Source organism: Cyprinodon variegatus, unplaced genomic scaffold, assembly GCF_000732505.1.
Source record: "Cyprinodon variegatus isolate N-32 unplaced genomic scaffold, C_variegatus-1.0 Scaffold39, whole genome shotgun sequence".
Lineage (NCBI taxonomy): Eukaryota > Metazoa > Chordata > Actinopteri > Cyprinodontiformes > Cyprinodontidae > Cyprinodon > Cyprinodon variegatus.
The window spans coordinates 1201939-1220877 of NW_015150492.1; the positions used below are offsets into that span (position 1 = coordinate 1201939).

General features: G+C 38.1%; 1 protein-coding gene across 4 annotated transcripts in view; it reads right to left on the reverse strand.

The window, feature by feature from the left end:
• The window catches only part of mib1 (mindbomb E3 ubiquitin protein ligase 1), a 68802-nt gene that overhangs the window by 6184 nt on the left and 43679 nt on the right, over window positions 1–18939 (reverse strand). For 2 of the 4 annotated variants that reach the window (XM_015369902.1, XM_015369901.1), the window contains exons 13-19: window positions 9699–9831; window positions 8474–8560; window positions 7848–8006; window positions 3724–3905; window positions 3182–3371; window positions 2196–2274; window positions 2008–2094 (exon numbers count right to left, since the gene is read on the reverse strand). In XM_015369902.1, coding sequence (XP_015225388.1) covers window positions 2008–2094; window positions 2196–2274; window positions 3182–3371; window positions 3724–3905; window positions 7848–8006; window positions 8474–8560; window positions 9699–9831 — 917 coding nt within the window. Of the gene's footprint in view, window positions 1–1944; window positions 2095–2195; window positions 2275–3181; window positions 3372–3723; window positions 3906–7847; window positions 8007–8473; window positions 8561–9698; window positions 9832–18939 lie in introns of all 4 variants that reach the window. The other 2 variants (XM_015369900.1, XM_015369899.1) reach the window with 1 other exon arrangement.

Consider the following 18939-nt stretch of genomic DNA (forward strand, 5'->3'; position numbering starts at 1 on the left):
CGCCTTATGGTCGTGAAAATACGGTAGCGAAATCTTGAAAGCTCGCGAGATCAGGATGGTCTCGCGAGGCTATACGGTTATAAGAACACCTATTTTCATACACTGGAATGTCATTTTAATTCAAAATATTTCAAAGTAACCATGTAAATCAAAAAGGGCATGAATGTCAAATTTGTTTTAAACCCTAAATGATGCATTTGAAACATTTTCCTTCCAAAGTGGAATAAATAACAAGGTCACCTTTAAAAAAAAAACTGGCTTATTCCACAGGTCCTAAAGCTCATTCTGTCAAAATAAACCATCCACATTGATTTGAGCTAACGTTGAAGAATTCTGAGATAATACTTTATCATCCAATCTGTTAAATTTGTACGGCTCAGAGCCCTAAGCATGATAAATCACCAGCATCATAAAAAAAAAATCTTCTTTAAAGAACCTTCGATTATCCGATTATTAATCAATAAATGGAAAAAAAAAATAAACGAAAGATTAATCGATTTGCAAAATAATCATTAGTTGCAGCCCTAGACTGGATTCTAAGCTGCTGAAATACAAGTCTCACTCCACATAGCACAGCCAGCATTTTTTAAATCACAATGGATGGAGAAGCTGCAAACAAATAGAGAAATCCTGGCAAAAACAATATATTTGGCTTAGTGGAGTCAAGGTCAGAATTTTTCACATAAGAAAACTTAATCGCCTGCAATGCATGTTGGTAGCATCATCATCATATGGGTCTGTTTTATTGTAAGTATTCCTGATACACAGTTCAAATGAAATTTAATGGTGTCTAGACCAGACAATAACCCTAAAAAAAATCTTACAAGCCTTCTTTTTAAATAAAGAAAGAAACCTAAAACATTGCACTTCTGGAATGATCACATTGTCACTGAAACTTTATGGACCCTGATAAGGAAGCAAGCAAGAATAAAAACAGCGGTCAAATATCCATAAAGATTTCTGCCCAAGTGTTTATGACTACAAAAAGCAGAGGATTATTCATTCACTTTCCAAGGGATACCAAAACAAATATTCGCTTGCATTTAGATACCGTAATTTTGTAAATATAAGCCGCAACTTTTTCCCCCACTTTTTCGGCCTTGTGGCTTATATAACAATGCGGCCATTAGGACAATACCTAAATCTATGGATTTTAGCATCCATCATGTTGGCGTCACATTTGCTTCAACACACAAGTACGGTAGCCGCGTGTGTGGGAATGTGGAGGTCCTCTACCGCGAGTGGTACAAGACAGAACGACAGCGAGAAAGACGGACATTGCGAGCGCAAGACAGTTTGTGTTAAACATAAAAAACCTGCGGCTTATAGTCCGGTGCGGCTTGTATATGTACAAATCATGCAATTTAGCTTCTGCGGCATATTTTCAGGTGCGGCTAATAGTCCGAAAATTACGGTATATATTTGAAACCTGTATGTATAATTTTTGACTCTACAATCTTCTATTGGTGAACTCAGTTTTATTTTATTTTTTTTATTTTATTATGGTTATACTTTTATCATCAGTTGACTTTAACGCTAAAATTAAAACAACACTCATGCTGAAGCTAAATGCACGCAGTTTTTTTTTAAAACAACAAAAACCCTGAAAATATTTTGTTTAGAAAATTATTTATTATTTTGGAGATTTAACATAAGGCAACAAAGGCCACCTGATATATTAAATAAGCATTTAGAGTGATTGCAGAGATAAAAACATGAAGATTTAACAGTGTTAGCCTAGAAAATTAGTCTAATTGATCTAAGTTTAGTGTCTTTTGCCACTACTGGAAATAAAATGAAAGCAAAGCTAATAAACGTAAAAGAGAAAGAAACTAGATGACTGATTTGAAAGAACTAAAAGTGAATTAGGAAACAAAGGAATGAGAAAGAAAGGAAATATAAAAATGGATGGATTAAAAGGGAACACTTTGAAAATTCACTCACTAAGGTCATCATCATCATCATCATCATCATCATCATCATGATCAGCGGCATCATCCTCCATACCTTTCCCTCCACAGCAGAGGACAAAGGGGGTGCGGCGTTCCACCACAGCCCGGCACTGTACGCACTTCTTCATGAGGCTGGCACAGTCTGCAGAAAACAGACATGTTCACATCTAAAGGTTGGAGCAAAGCCGCTGCAACCAGTAGCAAGATGGAGGCTATGGCGTGATGATGCAAGAGGCGACTTACTCTCACAAGCGCACATGTGACCACAGGGCTGAAACAACACAGCTGCCTTTTTGTCAGAGCAGACTACGCACTCCTCAATCTGGAGAGGGATACAGAACGCACAACTTTTGTTAGCTTTAACCATGTTTCTGTAGACACAGGTGGCTGGTAAACACAGGTGAAACATCAAAACTGAATTTGCTGTTGAGAAAAAAAAACTAAAAACTTATGTGGTAGTTATATTGAAAATACACAAAAATATAACAGATAAAGATGACCGCTAAGGAATTTTATAGGTAATTAGAAGGTAAGTTGTAATTATATTTATGTGTAGTATGAATGATCAGTACTGTAAGTAATTAAATAAAGAAGCGTTATATCAATGCAACAATTGAAGAGAACTCCTATAAAACAATGCATAAAAATATCTTAAAGGTTATTAAAGATCACTGTACTTTAAACAACATGTATACTTAGATTTTGGTCAGTCAATGCCCTAATAAAGCTTGCAAATAACAGGTTTTGTTTAACTGTTGACTGTGAAAAGTTTAACCATATTTGATGTTTTTTTTTTTTTTTTTTAGTAAGTTAAAAAAAAAATACTTGTGTGAAGACAGCATATTTAGAATTAACAACATGGAGTTTAATTTAATATCGATCTTAGAATTCTATACATGTCCATGTGTAAAACAAAACTGGTCCAAAAATACAACCCTGCGGGACCCCGCATCGTGAAATAGTGCAATTAGATGTACATTCATCAATACAAAGTAGCCTGCTGAGTATTAACTACATTGTGTAAAATGTAATAGAGAGCATCAAAGGCTTTATATAAAAATTCATGAAGCATTTGCATTACTTATGGGTAGATTCATCTTATTAAACCAAGTAAAGCACAGTTATTTAATTTGAAATATGTATTTTAAAACTCTCACTGATATGTTCGATTCCTGCAGTTGTTACTTCATTAACTCCTGGACTAGAATCTCCAGAATGTTTAAGATTACCTTTGTTCTGGACTGAACCTGCTCCTTACAGATGAGACATTTCTTGACTCGTGGCGAGCAGAGCGAGCATGTCGCGATGTGTCCGCAGGGCCCAAACAGGGTGTCTCTCTTCATGTCTGAACAAACCATACACTCCTCCAGCGACTCAATGTTGCTATTCAGAGATGGGCTACGGGTGTCGACCTGGCCGCTGGAACATTAAGAATAGAGCATTATTAATGTGGGAGTAATTACAGACATGACTGTGTTAGAAGTCTCCAATTAGCAAAGTGTTTTATTTTTGCTACAAGTTAAGATAAAAGCAAAAGAAATTATTCCATTCGTTGTCTTATTAGGGTTACATGGTCAATAGGCATGAAAGATTCAGTCGATACTTTGAGTTTTCCTGCTTTTTCTTTACATTAAGTTCAGCCCACCCTCTCCTGGGTATAACACACATTTACCGTACAGACCAGAGTGATATTGATCTTCTTGTTGAGTTCTCAGCAAGAAAGCCGTTAAATGCATTTCCCCAAATGTCAACCAACTCCTGGGACACTTACCTGCTCTTCTCCTTGTGACATTTGGCCAAGGCCTTACAGAGGCTGGGGTCAGGACAGAGGTCCAGAGGGGACTGGCCCTTTTTGTTGCGAATGGTCAAGTCTGCTCCATTTGCTGCCAGGAAGCAGGCGATGGATGCTGCACTCTTCTTCTCTGCTCCCTGGGTGCCCAAGCCCATTATTAACTGCAAGGTATCGGACAGGAAGAGAAGAAAAAAGATAAAGTCTGAGACACATTCCAGAGGTGGGTAATACCTACTTACGCTTACTCAGTTACATTTATTTGAGTACTTGTCAACAAGACTGCACTTTTAGGTAACTTTGAGTAAATTTACTTCATCCAAAACAAGCACATGTTGACTTAAAATTCAGCAGACAGTATTCTTTTTGTAAAAAAAAAAAAAAATGCTTGTTGTTTTAATGGTACTTTTATCTACTGATACTTCTAGAGGTCAAGGTAATATGTAGAAAAGATTTATATATTTTCACACTAGAGGTAGTTTAGCCTGTTCTATCATAAATACATTATGAAATGTTAGAAACTGTTCCATAGTTAAAATTATTTTGAGAACTGTTTCTTTTAGCCAAGTTAATTTTCCAGTTACTTTTTTTTTATTTGTATAAACGACTTTCTTTCAGTCTTAAAAACTAAAGAAATTTTCATATAAGCTTAGATTTTAGTTTATCTGATTACATCATTTTAAATAGTAATACCGTACTTACAGTATAGTAATACTGTACTTAAAAACCTTAAAATACTTCTTTTTTTTTTTTTTTACTTTTTAATTGAATTATTTCTTGGACAGCTACTTGTTTTGCTTTAATTCAAGTAAAAATATGTTGAAGTAGTGCTACCATACTTTTACTTGAGTACAAATTTTTGGTATTGCACCAACCTCGGATCAATTCTGCCAATTAGACCTTTTAGTCAATCCGTTGCTAACGGATAAGGACTTATATCACAATGTCTCTTTTTTTTATCTTGACAAATTAAAAGCCTCAAAAAGACCACCAAAAAAGTCCTCAATAGTTGCCTACACAAACTTAGGACCTTTTTTTTTTTTTTTTTTACCAAGTTTATAAAGCTCCTTTTAACGTTTTATAACCATTTGCCTCAAAAAACAAACAGATAAAACAACATATATCCTTGTGACATCAGCTCATGATGAATGCTTTCATTATACGCTTTTATATTAAAATTAGCGCTGGGTTATTAATTGCATTTGCAATATAATCTCAGTTTAAGAAAAAAACATTTTTAAATCTCAGAGGCACTCAATTTTACATTTACATTTAACAAGAGTAAAAGACTCCATTTCTCGCTCCGGCTCTTTGGGTGGTGCTAATATGCTTAAAATGGGTTTACCCAAAGGGAACAGAGTTGAAGTCAACACGCAGATTCAAGTATACAAGTAGAAGTAAACACTTTTTCATGCAAAGCAATGAAACATTTAGATCCTGCTGAGAATATTTGAAATTTTAAAAAAAATCAAAAAAAAAAAAAAAATCACAATATTGGCTGAAAATAAGTCCAATTTGGATTTTTTGTACAATTGTTCAGCCCAAATAAATACAAATATTTTTTTCAATAAAGCTGACATGACTGTTCTGGTATTCATATAAACCAGAACAGGCATATCATCTTTATTGAAAAAAATATTTTTCGACACAGATTGATATCAATTTATTGTCCATAAGTTTTGAAATTTTTACGAACTGTAACAAAATTCTATGCATTATATTAAAGTTAAATGGACAGATAAACAAAGAAGCACAAAACTGTGAAGCACAAGGAAAATTGAAAATAGAGGTTATATCTGTTATGTAAATAAAATCCAGTGCCACCAACAGACTGTGTACATGTATTTTCCCTTCATTTGAGCCTTTAAATAAGATGGCCGGCCAGTGGAATAAGTATTTTTGCATTATTTTATAATATATTTAAATATCATGCATTTTAAACAAAAGTGTTTTTTTCTGATTTTAAAAATACATAATTTTACTCCAATTGCTTACTTTTGCAAATTCAGGGAAAACACTAATTTCAAGAAAAATGTATTTACTGCTAACTGAATTTTTCCAGCGTTAAACAAGCAGCATCATAAGGACCAAGAATGAAACAGAACACATTCGATCAATCTTTGTTCAGAAAATGAAAACCTCAGGTCCTCCGTCAGCGAGGAGGCTCATGGTAACTGGTAGAGCTGCAGGGATTCAAAGCTCAGATACGATAACTGTTGACAGGACAGCTATTCGTTTTTCACTCACGTAATCTAGCCAGAAGCTGCGGAACAACGAAGTGCTCTGCTCAGATATGAGAATATTATAGGTTTTTGATGAACACGCATAAAAAGTCCTGCATGGTGGGAAACTAACAGTGCATCACTCTGTGGACACCATACCCAAGGTGAAGCATAGAGGTGGCAGTATTATGCTGTGCATCAAGTTATGCGATTGTAACAAATGTGAAGAAATTCAGATTTTTTTTTTTTTTTTTTTGCAAAGCACTGTGCATATATTCTGGATTCCTATCTTATAGTAGAAATGAGGTTAATATATCTTTGCTAATCTGAGGAGTGGAAGATGTCAGGCAGCATAACCATGTAAACCAGTTTAATCTCTGGTCCCTGCATAACTCACCCCCTTACTCCCAGGAATGAAATACAGATGAACCCTTTCTCAACCAATTCCTACCGTCCATGTTTGATTCTCCTCAACCAGTAGCTTTTACATCTCTGCTGATGTAGCCATTGGGCCAGCTAATTCAATTCTCATCTTGAAGGGAGGGCAGGACTATGTGAGTGTGACCCAACTACACATTTCTCAAATTAGGCCCGCTGTCTGTCTGTTCTGCTCCCCTGAGGGAGAACCAGAGAGGGGAGAAAGAGGGGCTGAGAGAGAAGGCGGAAAAACGAGTGGGTGGGAGACGGAAGGTGACAGGTAAGGAAAAATCTGTCGCTGACTCAAGGCTTTAAAGTCTTCCCAGCAGCGATTAATGATGTACCGTTAACATGCAGAGGGCTTGAGTCTGACATGCCCTCTTTTGGCCTCTACAAAGGATTCATTTGGCCTGGTGGAGGCGAAGCAGAAAGCCAGCCAACTGCTGGATGCTTCCACTTGAATGATGGGCTGGTGCAGACTCAGCTGTCCATTGAAGTGGTGATGGAGACTGTGAGCTTTCTGACTAAACAGGAATCTGTCATCATCCCTCACAGCGAGCCACACACTGTGTTTTAGTCTAAGTTTGTGAACTGAGGGAAAACTGTGACAACGCTAAACAATCGTCCGGATGATAAATGCCAAAAACAATGACATGATGCTTCAGTGAGCTGCCTAATGGGAAAAGGCAGGTAGCAGGATATGAAAGGTAGGAATTTTATAGATGCAGCAAGACCAAAGATAAACGCACCACCTATTTGTTTGCATGCATTTTTCTAATCATCTGTTTTGATGATAACGAGAAGCTGCATTCCTTTATTTCTACTAGTAACCTCGAGCTGCCACATTGACCTATTTTTTGTTTTGTTTAAAAGTATCCTTAAAATAAAATCTTTTATCCTAATGTGTATAAACACTTTTTCTCTTTAAAAGCAACAATTTTCATAAATTTTATTTGGACTTATCCTAACAAAAAATCAGTGCAGAACTATAGCACATGTTTTAAAATCTATGCTGAAAAGTGTGGCATGCGTTGGTATTTAAAGTTGGCGCTTCTTTTTGCTTCTCGGGTTTAAAATTCTTTACAACTTTCTCCCTGACCTGTCTGTCGTGTTCCTTGGTATTCATGATCCTGTTTACCCTCTAATTCTCTCCTAAAAAGAGAAAACTCTGAAGTCTTTACATAAAAGATTGACTTACAGAGATTCAATCAATCATAGATGGCCTCTGTTTACTAACCTTTTAAAGCAGAAACCTCGCTTTCAAACTGAATGTTAAGTAATGTCTCAATGCAACATCATTAAATGTTAAGAGGGAAAACTTTCTCAATGCACTCTAATACCTTTTCTTTTTATAAGCTTGTGATTAAAGGTTAGTTAAAATTGTATTCCTGAAAATCTTAAATGGGTGAAGCTCTATGACACGTCTAAAACAGTAAAGAGGAAAGGTAAAACTGGAACTGAATGTACCGTGTTCTTGGAGGGTTCCCACGGCTCCACTTTGCTGACATCCTGCATATCCTGGAGTTGTCGCAACTGGGACAGCGTGTGGTGACGCAGTGCCTCGTGAAGCGGCGTGTCCCCGTCCTTGTCCTGGACGTCGAGCTTAGCTTCTGCTCGCACCAGCAGCTATAAAAAGATAAAAGATGTAAACAACAAAACAAAAACTGGCAATTAGGCTGGAACTCAAGCAACAAGCACAGAACAACTTTTATTTTATGCTACAGTGCAAACACCATGAATCTGATTTATTGTGCCGCTCCACACAGTGAGCTTCTTCAGTTTTTACTAGCCTCTAATTATGGAGTGTACTTTTGTTTTGAGCCCACAAGATGGCAACGTGGCAGTCTTAATCCAACGCTACACCAGAACACATTTTCTCAAAGAGCATTCTCCTCAGCCTCTTTGAGGCAGGACATCCAACCGTGTAAATGAAACAGGGAGCTGCAATCATGCAGTTCTACTGCCTTTTGTGTTTAGGAGAGGGAAGGAGCAGATAAATCAAGACAGCAGTACCTTTTGGTAGTACAAGGAAGACATTTAAAGATCAGAAGAACAGAGAAGACCAGAATAAGAGATGAAATATAAACACTAACCCGAACTATCTGAGTGTGCTGGCGCTCCACTGCGAGGTGTAATGCTGTCTGCTGGTTAACATTCTGGATGTCTAAGCTGGCGTTGCCCTGGGATGTGGAAACAACAGAAGCATGTCAGTATAAAAACATCTGCTTATGTGGACATTAATCACCCAATGTGTACAAAAATCAGAAAACCATTAGAGCTATAAATAAACAGAAAGAAACGCAATTTCTCTTTCTGTCATGTAAAGAAATATCACTTCAGCAGGTAAAGGGGAAACAGCTGCTCAGGCTTTGTGTGCCTTGACAGCACCTTTTGTCCTCCTGACCGGCAGAGTATCAACCAGGTGAACAAGAGAAAAAGAGACCCAGCATCCTACAAATATAAACTGCTGCACAGGATTTTCATTTTCAACAGCAAACACGCCGTCTGTGGAGATGTGCAAGAAAGATAACTATTGTGATCAGACGGTGTGTAAAATCCCAACGTAATAAGACTGACTGACTGCCTGCCTGGCTGGGAATCTGCAGTGCACCTAGGAGCGTGGTGCAGTTTCTGAATAGAAAGCTGAGCCATCACTGCGAACAAGCCCATTGCAGGAACTTAGAGGCGGGGGGGGTCTGCCCCTGCTGAAAGGTAGATTGCACAGTGAACGCTAACGCATTGGGATGTTGCAGCAACATTTCTGCCTTGCACAATATCCTCGTTAACCCAGTTTTAGTCTTGATCAGGTGACTTTTCTGTAAACTCCTGTATGTGTCAGCCTTTAGGGAGCTAAACCTGCAATCCCTGAAGGGAAAAAAGGAAGAGCTTGAACTTATAATTGAGCAAGAAAGAGGATATGAGAGCGGAGCAGCACTAAAGGACACCCCTGGAGGCCGTGTGAACCTTATGGGTTCAATAAAAAGAAGGCAGTTAAAGAAGATTCAATCGGTCTACAGCTTGCCGGCTGCAGGGAGTGCAGTGAGGGCTGCTTTCTATAGTCTTTTGTTGGCTGAAGTTTAAGCTTGGTTGATGCAGGCTAGATTAATGCAGCAATGCAGCTTTATACCCATCCTAATCAGACATGGTTAGAAAAAAGGAGAGGTTTATTTATCTTTTGTTTGATAAAACCAATACAGTAAGTTTAGGGTTAAAAGTGTTTATTTTCTATGACAACACGAAAAAATGTCTGAACGCTAACAGAAATCAATTAAACAAATAAGCAGGCATGAAGGCTTCTTTTTAAAATGGGGTTACTACCTGGTGCACCAAGAGCTCAGCCACTTCCACATGGTTGTTTAGTGCGGCCAAATGCAGAGCGGTGTAACCGTCGTCCTTCTTCTCGTCTACAATCCACGGCCTCGGCAGTTTGGACAGCAGCACACGCATGGCACTATGGAGCAAACACACAAATAGGACAGAGGTGAGAGCTGAGCTGTACGAACAGCTTCAATGCATAAGAAAGAAATCCTAAAAAAATTTCCCACAAGTGCTTTCTGCTGTGAGGTGCAAGTCTAGAAAGTCAGTACTAAAAATTATGTATCAGAAATTTCTCATTTACAATGTGCACAATGCCATGTAAGAGTATTAATTCCTGTCTCTATGCTGAGATTAGATTACTCAAAAGTCGCCCCCTATTTATTGACAAGATCACTTCTACGTAATTGGTTGAACATGTCAGGATAATATATAAAATAATACATATTGCCTTTGACAATGCATTCAAAACACTTATTTTCCCCCTTTTTGTCTCCATTTGATCGTTTTTGTTTTATTAATTTTTTTTTTAAAACTTTACTTTTTAGTTTAGGTCCCAATTTGGATACATTTGAAAAGGTGATAGAGAGACCTACAGGCTAAAAGCAGAGGGCGATAATCTCTGAAAATTTAGTAATTTCCATTTATAACAGCAACCATAATCCAACATCTTTGTGAGAAACGTAGTACGCAGTGGACAGTAGCAGCCCGAAATATAAACTTTACAACATCCTAAGTCTAAAAAAGAAGAAGAAAAAAATAATATTAACAAATAAACATTGTCAACAATGACAATGATGAAATCATTTCGTTGACGCTAATTTTTTCATGACGATAATCCAATACCAAAAATAGCCAGAAGATGGCTAAAGTGCATCTATAGCTAGTGTGAATGAAGGCTGATGTATTTCGAAACCAGGTCGTCTGCGTACGTGTTGTAGTGAACGCAGAGACGTCCCCGCTCACTATGCAGACACTCCGCTGCACCTCTCCAAAATTGCAGGTGACAACAGAGAGTGCTGCCTCCACCAATCAGAGGCCTCTTATTGGTCAAATCTACATCCACTCTACTTTATCCTTATTTCCTTTTTGGTACCTTGCCGGCTTGTTTTGTTTGACTGCCATTGGGAAAAACGACAATGGCACTATTTACAAAACAACAACGCCACAACCTCTTGCGTTGTGGAGTGGAATTACATAGCATAGACCACGCTTCAAAACCACAAACAGCACCCGCCCTCTTCTTCTTCTGTTTGGCTAATACTGTTAGTTCCAGAACGCTCCTTTGCTACCATTGGCTGACAAATGCAAGAGGGATTTTGATTGTCTTTTTTAAAAATGGATTTTCTGTCAATTTATTTTGAAGTTATTTTTTTTACCCACAGGCAATCACTACGGGCTGGAATACTTCAACCCCTGCTTATATGTCTAAAACCATTCCTTTATTGTACATTTTGTTAGCTTATCTGTTATTTTGTTAGCTTAACCAATATGATGTGTTGAACTGGATCTGTTATTTTCACAACTATTGTGAGACACTTTTTCATAAAGCAGGGCAGTAATTTATAAAAAAATTGACTTGAATTCTAGAAATCAAGGTTTTCTGTCCAACAGCAATGATGAACTGGACGGCAGCATTCTATACCCAGCAATTGTAGTATCTAGGCTAGTGTGGGCAGTCTGGTAAAGAACCTAGTTGTTACTCAAAATTGTAAAGGTTAACTTTTTTGCAACATAAAACTGACTAAAACCGACTAAAACTATGACATATCGCAATGACTAAAAATGCTAGTAAGACTAATAATAGTTTTCGTCCTGAAGACTAAGACTAAATCTAAGATGGCTGTCAAAAACAACAGTGCCCCCGCTAGTATTTTTAAAGAAAAATGATGTGATCTATGGTGTCACAATTCAATACGATCTAATGAGAAATTGGTGTAATATTTGAAAAGGCTCAGCTTGTCTCTGTCAGATTTGTCTCTGTGAAGTAGCAGCATTTCAAACATGGGACAGGCATATTTGGATTAACAGCAAGAAACCAACATGTAAAATAGATTTAAAGCAGACGTCTTCCTCCCATTCCTTTAGTCAGAGAGTAATTCCACACCTCCTTCCACACTGCGCTCAAGTGTCCATCACTGACAGCCATAATGGTAATTACACAAGATTTATTTGTATTCACTCGAGTCTCTTCCGCTAATAGAAACAGAAGATAAGGAAGGGGAAATATCCAGTGCTTTAACAGTGCTGTTGAGCAGAAGTGGTCTGTTGAAAAGAGGCGGTGGTCTGGCACTAAAGGTCATTTAAAGGATATGTGAGGAAAACCGAGGAGGCAGAGCCATCACTCTATAGATCGTAGCTAAAGAAAAAGAGATCTGCTTCGATGGAAAAACAGGAATATTTCTAAAAAGAAGAGATGAAATCCTACATTTGTGAACCCCACTTGGTGGTTTCAGTTGCATTGCAGTATTGTTTTAATATATGAGGCCATTTATCTCTTTACACCTGATCCTTTATCTCTTCCTATACTTCCTGCTCAAGCCTGAGGCCATGAATTCAAGCATGAGGTGCAAAAGTAATAGAAATATAAGGCTTATTCTACCATTAAGGTGTTGAGAGTACATCAGTGTTATCTGATGGGAGCAAAAGCAACAAAATGAACATCAAACAAGACCTGTAAGTCATATCCTTTAGTAGCTCCTGTCTTGTTGCGTACACAGTGTACCCAGGATAGGAATTAAAGTGACAGCGCTTAAGGGAAAACTTCTGACCTTGTTTAACCCTGAATAATCATGCAGGGCATATTTTTGAACTGCGACAAAAAAGGAGGCGGATGATTTCTCCTATACGGCTGAACTGCACGCACTAGAGTGTTTGTCTAAGTTAAATAGGACCTCCGACATTACGCTGAGGTAATAAGAGAGAAAAGGCCAGTAGTTGCTTAGTCAATGAAAACATCACACTACTGAGACAGACGTTTAGAGGGAAGGAAGGTGCATCAATAGGACAGTATGAACTAAGATGGCTGGTTTTCTGGGGATTCTTGCCTTACCCTATATCTACTTCATAAGAAAAGATGAAGCAGCATCGTATGGAGGAGAGCAGAGGAAGTGGGGCAGAGATGGAAAGGGCAGGCAGTCAGCACCTTAGATCGGATAGCGCTTTGGTGGCTGGTGTACTGCTGCAGAGACGTACAGCGTAGCACACAGATCCCAGTCTTTCTCGCTCTCTCTCACCCTTTCTCATTGCACAGAGGCTTATACGCACCTGCATTGCTTGCAGCCATCTTCAGCTACTTAATGCAGAGGTGCACTCCTTAAATTTGATGGCAGCCTCGCCCCTCCTGCCTGATCTCACATTCACCACGTGTCGCCACTGTTACAAAGAAAGCATTTGCTCGCATGCTGTCGATTTTACATCTCAGAGGGCACTTCAGGGTAATTTCATTTGTGGCTCGCCCAGAGGGGAGGGAGCTAAGACTTAAACAAGCAAGTTATTCAACAAAAAGCCACATCAGAGTCTTGCCTGAAGCTATTACAAAATAAACGGCCTCCCGATGGGTAAAAATATCACTTTCTAGGTTTTTTTCACCTCCAAGACAGGTTGACAACATAAAAAAAACAATGGTTTTCTTCAGCAGAAATAAGAAAATTATGTCAAATTAAGCCATTGGTTTGGGTGAAACCTTCTACTTTATGTCAAACAGCTGCCCAGTGAATGATTGTAGCGACTGTATTAAGGCAGATTAACATTTCAAACTCGCCGCTGTAAACGGCTACTCCAATTCAAGTCCACATTGCTGGAATCTCTGCCATGTTCACTGAGTTTTGCAGACATTAATACTAATAAACAATGCAGACATTGCTGCATTGCAGTTGAGTTATTTGTGGTAAAAGCAGGAGAAAAAAGGTAAATTAAGAAGGAACTTTAAAAACTATTGTTAATGCAAAGAAAAAATGTTTTTAATAGGCTTTCATTTGAGATTTTACTTTTGAATGTGAATTAGAGAAACTTATTCTTTACCTAAAGATGTTCTGATTTCTTCATCATAGATTTGATGAGAGCTAAAATTCAGACAGGTTTATTTATCTGCTATGAGGATTATATGAAGTACATTGAGAGATATTTTTTCTTAGAAATCAACATTCAAATGTATGCAACGGTTACTTTATATGGAGGAGGAAATGAGGTGTAGGCGTTAAGTAAGAAAGGTGGTGGAAGTGGGTCATCCTGGGAGAAATCCCAAAAGTCCCTTAAGAGAGTGGGACTTGCAGCCCATCCTGTTGTTTTTGGCTGTAATTTGTCACTGACTGGTACAGTGACACCTCCGGGTTCTGCATACATCAGATTCTCTCGTTGGATGAAAGAGAGCTGAAAGCATGCACACGTTTAATTGCATTTGTCGAACGCTGGGGTTGACGGGGCCCTTCTGCCGCTCTCGCCTGGCTGACAGCCATCTGCGTGATGGTCAGCGTTTCCTTATTACAAGTGGAAGTGAGGAGAATAACTTGGAGAGGACAGAGCAGAACTGGAACAATCAACACGCAGCGAGAGATTAATGGCTGCGCGCAAACATATGGTTGCTCTGACGCTGAAGACGTGTTTGGCATAACAGCTTATAGCCCATGAAAAGAGAGAAAAAAAATCTCTGCATTAGAAATAAGTCCCCAAAATGCCCCACTTTCCTCGTGCAAATGATCGCAATCAACAAACACTTTAATTCAAATACTGGAACAAACCCAACTCTAACTTTATTTACTTTATATTTAAAATATATTCAATATATTCTTTTAATTTAGGAAAGACACTAAGGATTTTTTAAGATTCAGAAGAAAAATGAAAACTAAATCTAATTTCATAGATTATAATTTTTGTAGAATAAACACTGTACACATTTAAGCCCTCTAAGGAGAGAAGAGAGAATAGAAGTAATTAGTCCAACATATTTTCTGAAGCTGGGCTACAATTTTCGTTTTTTTTCCCCCCCTTCTCATTTAAGATGCCTGTTCCTCCTTGGAGCCGCCGTACCAGATGACACAACTTCAGACGATACATGTGGTGTCAGCTCATTCAAGACTGGATCAATACTTCCAGGTCTTTTGAAATAGTGCGCCCAGTCCTTTATAAATCACCCGAAAGGCAGGAAACTACTTCCAAACAGAATCCCTTCCCTGCTTTCCACTCAGAGTTAGGAGATGCTCTTCATCATGCTTGTCTCAGAGTCCCTAAGTCACCAGCAGCTGGGAGTGCTGCTCGTAAAACTGCTTCCCAAATAAAAAACAAACAAAAAACAGCTTTGAATGAAAATGTTTGCAAGATATCACATGGTGATATGGAAATAGGTTTACCCAAAGCCAAAACTGAATGATATCAGGTGAGAAGAGACAGAACAAAAGACAAGTAGCAAGATCAATTTTCTAGATGCCTGCCAAAGGTATCTGCCACCCTGCTGTCGGCAGTGAGAATAAAGGCTGAAAGGGTCCGGTCCAGCACTGCTGCAGAAAGCAGAGGACAAGGACCTAATTGACAGCACTCAGTAAAAACTGCTTTCATTAACATGCTATGAAGAGAATCATTTCCCCTCCAATGTGACCTTCCCCTCCCTGCCTGTACCTGAGGCCCGATAGAGAGCATGCCTTTATTATGGTATATTTGCATAAACAGGAATAGGCAGGATGAATTTCCATGATGTTTATAGTTGCTGTACTGTTTGCTGTTGCTTTCAAGGTTGTGTTAGAAGCACTAGATTCGCTGTCAGACATGCCAGGTAGCGTTTTAATAGCTACTCTGAGGGTTATTGGGAAGCATAAAGGCTTAGATTTAATTAAGCGTAAATCACCTGCTCATGCAGAGTGTCTCAATTCATGACAATTTATTTAAATAAAAGAAGTTAGCTAGATAACCTGATTGATGTGTGGAACTAGTTCTACATATTTTAAATCTGGGACTGCTCCCATTGAATCAGAAGGGACGTGACATTCAGAAGAAATTTTGGAGCTGAAGCAACACCTAGTGTCCACCTACCAAAGTTTGGTTTTAGCCAATCCTGGTAGCAAATGAAACAGCAGCAGACGCCATGAGAAACCATAACTTGCACTTTTAGGCCCTTGCTGTACTCTTTCAAAGATGACTCTGTGAATTCTGACAAAACGGATGTGATAGCTAAATGTACGCCCTTCTACCATGTTTATTACGGTGGGACTGTGGGCTCGGTAGCTCTTGCTTTCACTACAGCTTCATTTCCTGCCGTAAATCATATTAATCCAACGTGATTGGTCTTTCAATTTAGGCTCAAACGATTTAAGCTGGAGTGTTGCAGGATGACTTCATGTGTGAACTTAGAAATTATGAGATAATTCAGCTAGCAGGGAAGTTTCAAAACAAGCAAGTCCATTTCAAAAATCTGAAATAGCATTCTCCTCACAGAAAAAAAAATAAAAAAAATAATATATATATATATATATATATATATATATATACATACACACACGTGCATTTCATGAAACACAAAAAAATAAGTAGAATGTAAAATAAGAATAGGTAGACTGACTATTTAAACAAAAGTGTTACTCTCTACATAAAAAAAAAGCTAAGGTTACTTCCACTTACTTCAGAAATGGTGTAAACTAAATTATTATTTTGGGTTTGTCTTGTTTTATCAGTGTTGCTTCTTTAGAGCAGGGCCTTCCAACGCTAGTCTCTAATTGATATAGCTCTGTAAACCTGGGCAACAGTCTCTGCTTCAACACACCTGAATCAAATGAATTATCTTCAGCATCGCGACAAGGCCCTGTAACCAGCCATTCATTTGATTCAGGACTGTTGGACCAGGAATGCATCTAAATGTTTAAGGAGGGTAACTCTTGATCACAAGCAGAGGGAATTTTTTTCCCCTATATTAACAACCTTGTGCACAAAAAACAAGCCAGTAAGGGTAGCTTGCAAGTTTTGAGCACACTGGATGTTAAGGTGTCATTAATTAGGTGAGGAAATATGTCAATAATTAAACTAAGATTTATATAAAAGGTTTATAATATGATTCAATTTTTATTTATTTTTTTTGCAGAACTTTCCAAAGACATGTTGGAATCTCCCTCTGCTCTAAATTGAACTATTTTGTGTTCGACTTGGCTTTAGATGTGGAGATATCATCTCAATGTTTAAGCTCAATGATGGCCAATTTTTTTAATTATTTTTTTGGTGTGTGTGTTGCCGTTTGTGGATAGCAGATGGAGCTGAGACACATCTTAAAACTCCCCTTCAACTGTCCAGCAGGGAGGTTACCAAAACCCAATAGATGTATTGAATTCACGTAAATATAGATTGTGTCAGCTATTGAGATTAAACAGAATCAAGACTTTTGAAGGTGGAACATCATGGTGGCTACTTCATTAATGAACAAAACTAGGGGTGTAAATAATAATCGTTTTTTTATCGATGCATCGATCCAACAGCCGACGATCCGGTGCATCGATACGTCCGCAAGAGTATTGATTCATGGTTTTTTTTTCCTCCGGTTGATTTTTATCCATTTTGCTCCTGGACGCAATTCTCCCTCCCATGCTGCGGTGGCGATAAACCTATTTTGCCCTCCTACCTCGCTTCCTGGTTATACTCTTACAGCAGTGTGTTGCAGTAAGCTTCACACAGACATTTTTAAATTATGCTCAATATTGAAGCGTGGTCTGAGCTACACACTGTGGGTCTAGATACGGCCGAGGCAGCGAGGAAGTGGGGGCGAGTTTAGTCCGACGACGGAGGGACGTGAGGGCCAAAAAGGTCCCAGCATTCTCGCGCACCTCGCTCTTCTAGCGGGTCAAACTTCACGAGTTGTTTTTCCGCAATTTCGGTCATGAAAACAAAACGAGCCGTCCTCCTGTCTGCGGCACTGTTTGCCGTCAGCTACAATTTGGGAGAGATGCAGCGGAGCGTCTGTGGAGGGGGCGGGGACGTCTGGAGCTGAGGTATTTCATTGCACTGATTTTGTGCAGTATTTTCTGATGCAAAGCCTTGCAGAATCTATAACACAGGGGCATTATTATTTTTCAGTGAATGAGGTTTTAATAGGAATAGGTGGAGTGCAACTTTTCTACTTCTGTTATTTTCTGTAGTTTCTCAAAAAAAAAGAAAGCATAACGATATTACAAAACATTGTCTAGCCTGTAAGGTGTAAAAAAAATAATAAATAAAAAAAATAAAATGAACCAATTAATCGAAAATAATAGAATCGTTGGGTCAGGAAATCGATACTGAATCGAATCGCCATGATGGGTGTGATTTACACCCCTAAACAAATCATACATACATAAACTTATGTTTGAAGGAAAAATTAGCACTAAATCGTTTTACGAGATCTTAATAAGGAGGGAATAAGAGACCACAGTTTCAAACGTGGTCTAAATTAACACTTTAAAGTCTACGCTTTCTGTTAAGGAAACTAAATATCTTAATAAGAGAAACTGTTTTAGAAAACATTTAAATTTTACTTTCAATTTTGAGATATCATTAAAAGCAAATATATTTTTGCTGTTGTTGGATCTTATGTGTTGTTTTTCTATACATGTGTTGTGTTTTGCTTTTAAGGCTTAGCTTCAGTCCTCTCTTACTGCAGTATAATCATAACTTGTCATTCCAAGGCATGGGTCAGTATAAAATGTCAAGGTATGATATTTGAGAGGAACTAAAACCCATTTTGTTATAGAAACATTTAAATCTAAAATGAACAACAGAATGTAAAAGCCTTTAATCAAACACAAAAAAAACCTTCTTACAGCAGCAAGATAATATAATAAAAAAAAGAAAGCTTTAATGTTTTTTTATCACTAATTTGTTTATATTTTTAAATAAAGACAAGCAAAATCTAGAATAAACACCCACTAAATTTAGTAGCAGTTTAACTAATCTGTTTAAGGCTGGTTCAGACAGACGACTTCTGCATGATATCAGGAGCCTGTCAGGACCGATAGGGGAGATAATGCTGCCATGTGTGGTGCAAGGTTTAAATAGTTTTGACTTTTTTTTTTTGTTTTTATTCATTTAATTCAGATTTTTAATTCTATTTTAGTTTTCATTCACATCTGTTATCCATTAGATAGTTTTGTATTCACTTAAAACGAGAGAAAAAAAAAGAAAGAAAGAAAACCCCAGCTATGGGAAGACCGCTGCAGCAACACAAGTGAGCTGACTGCTGTACCTGGCAGCTGTTGGTGTAATGCAACAACAACCGGAAACTAGACCCCATCGA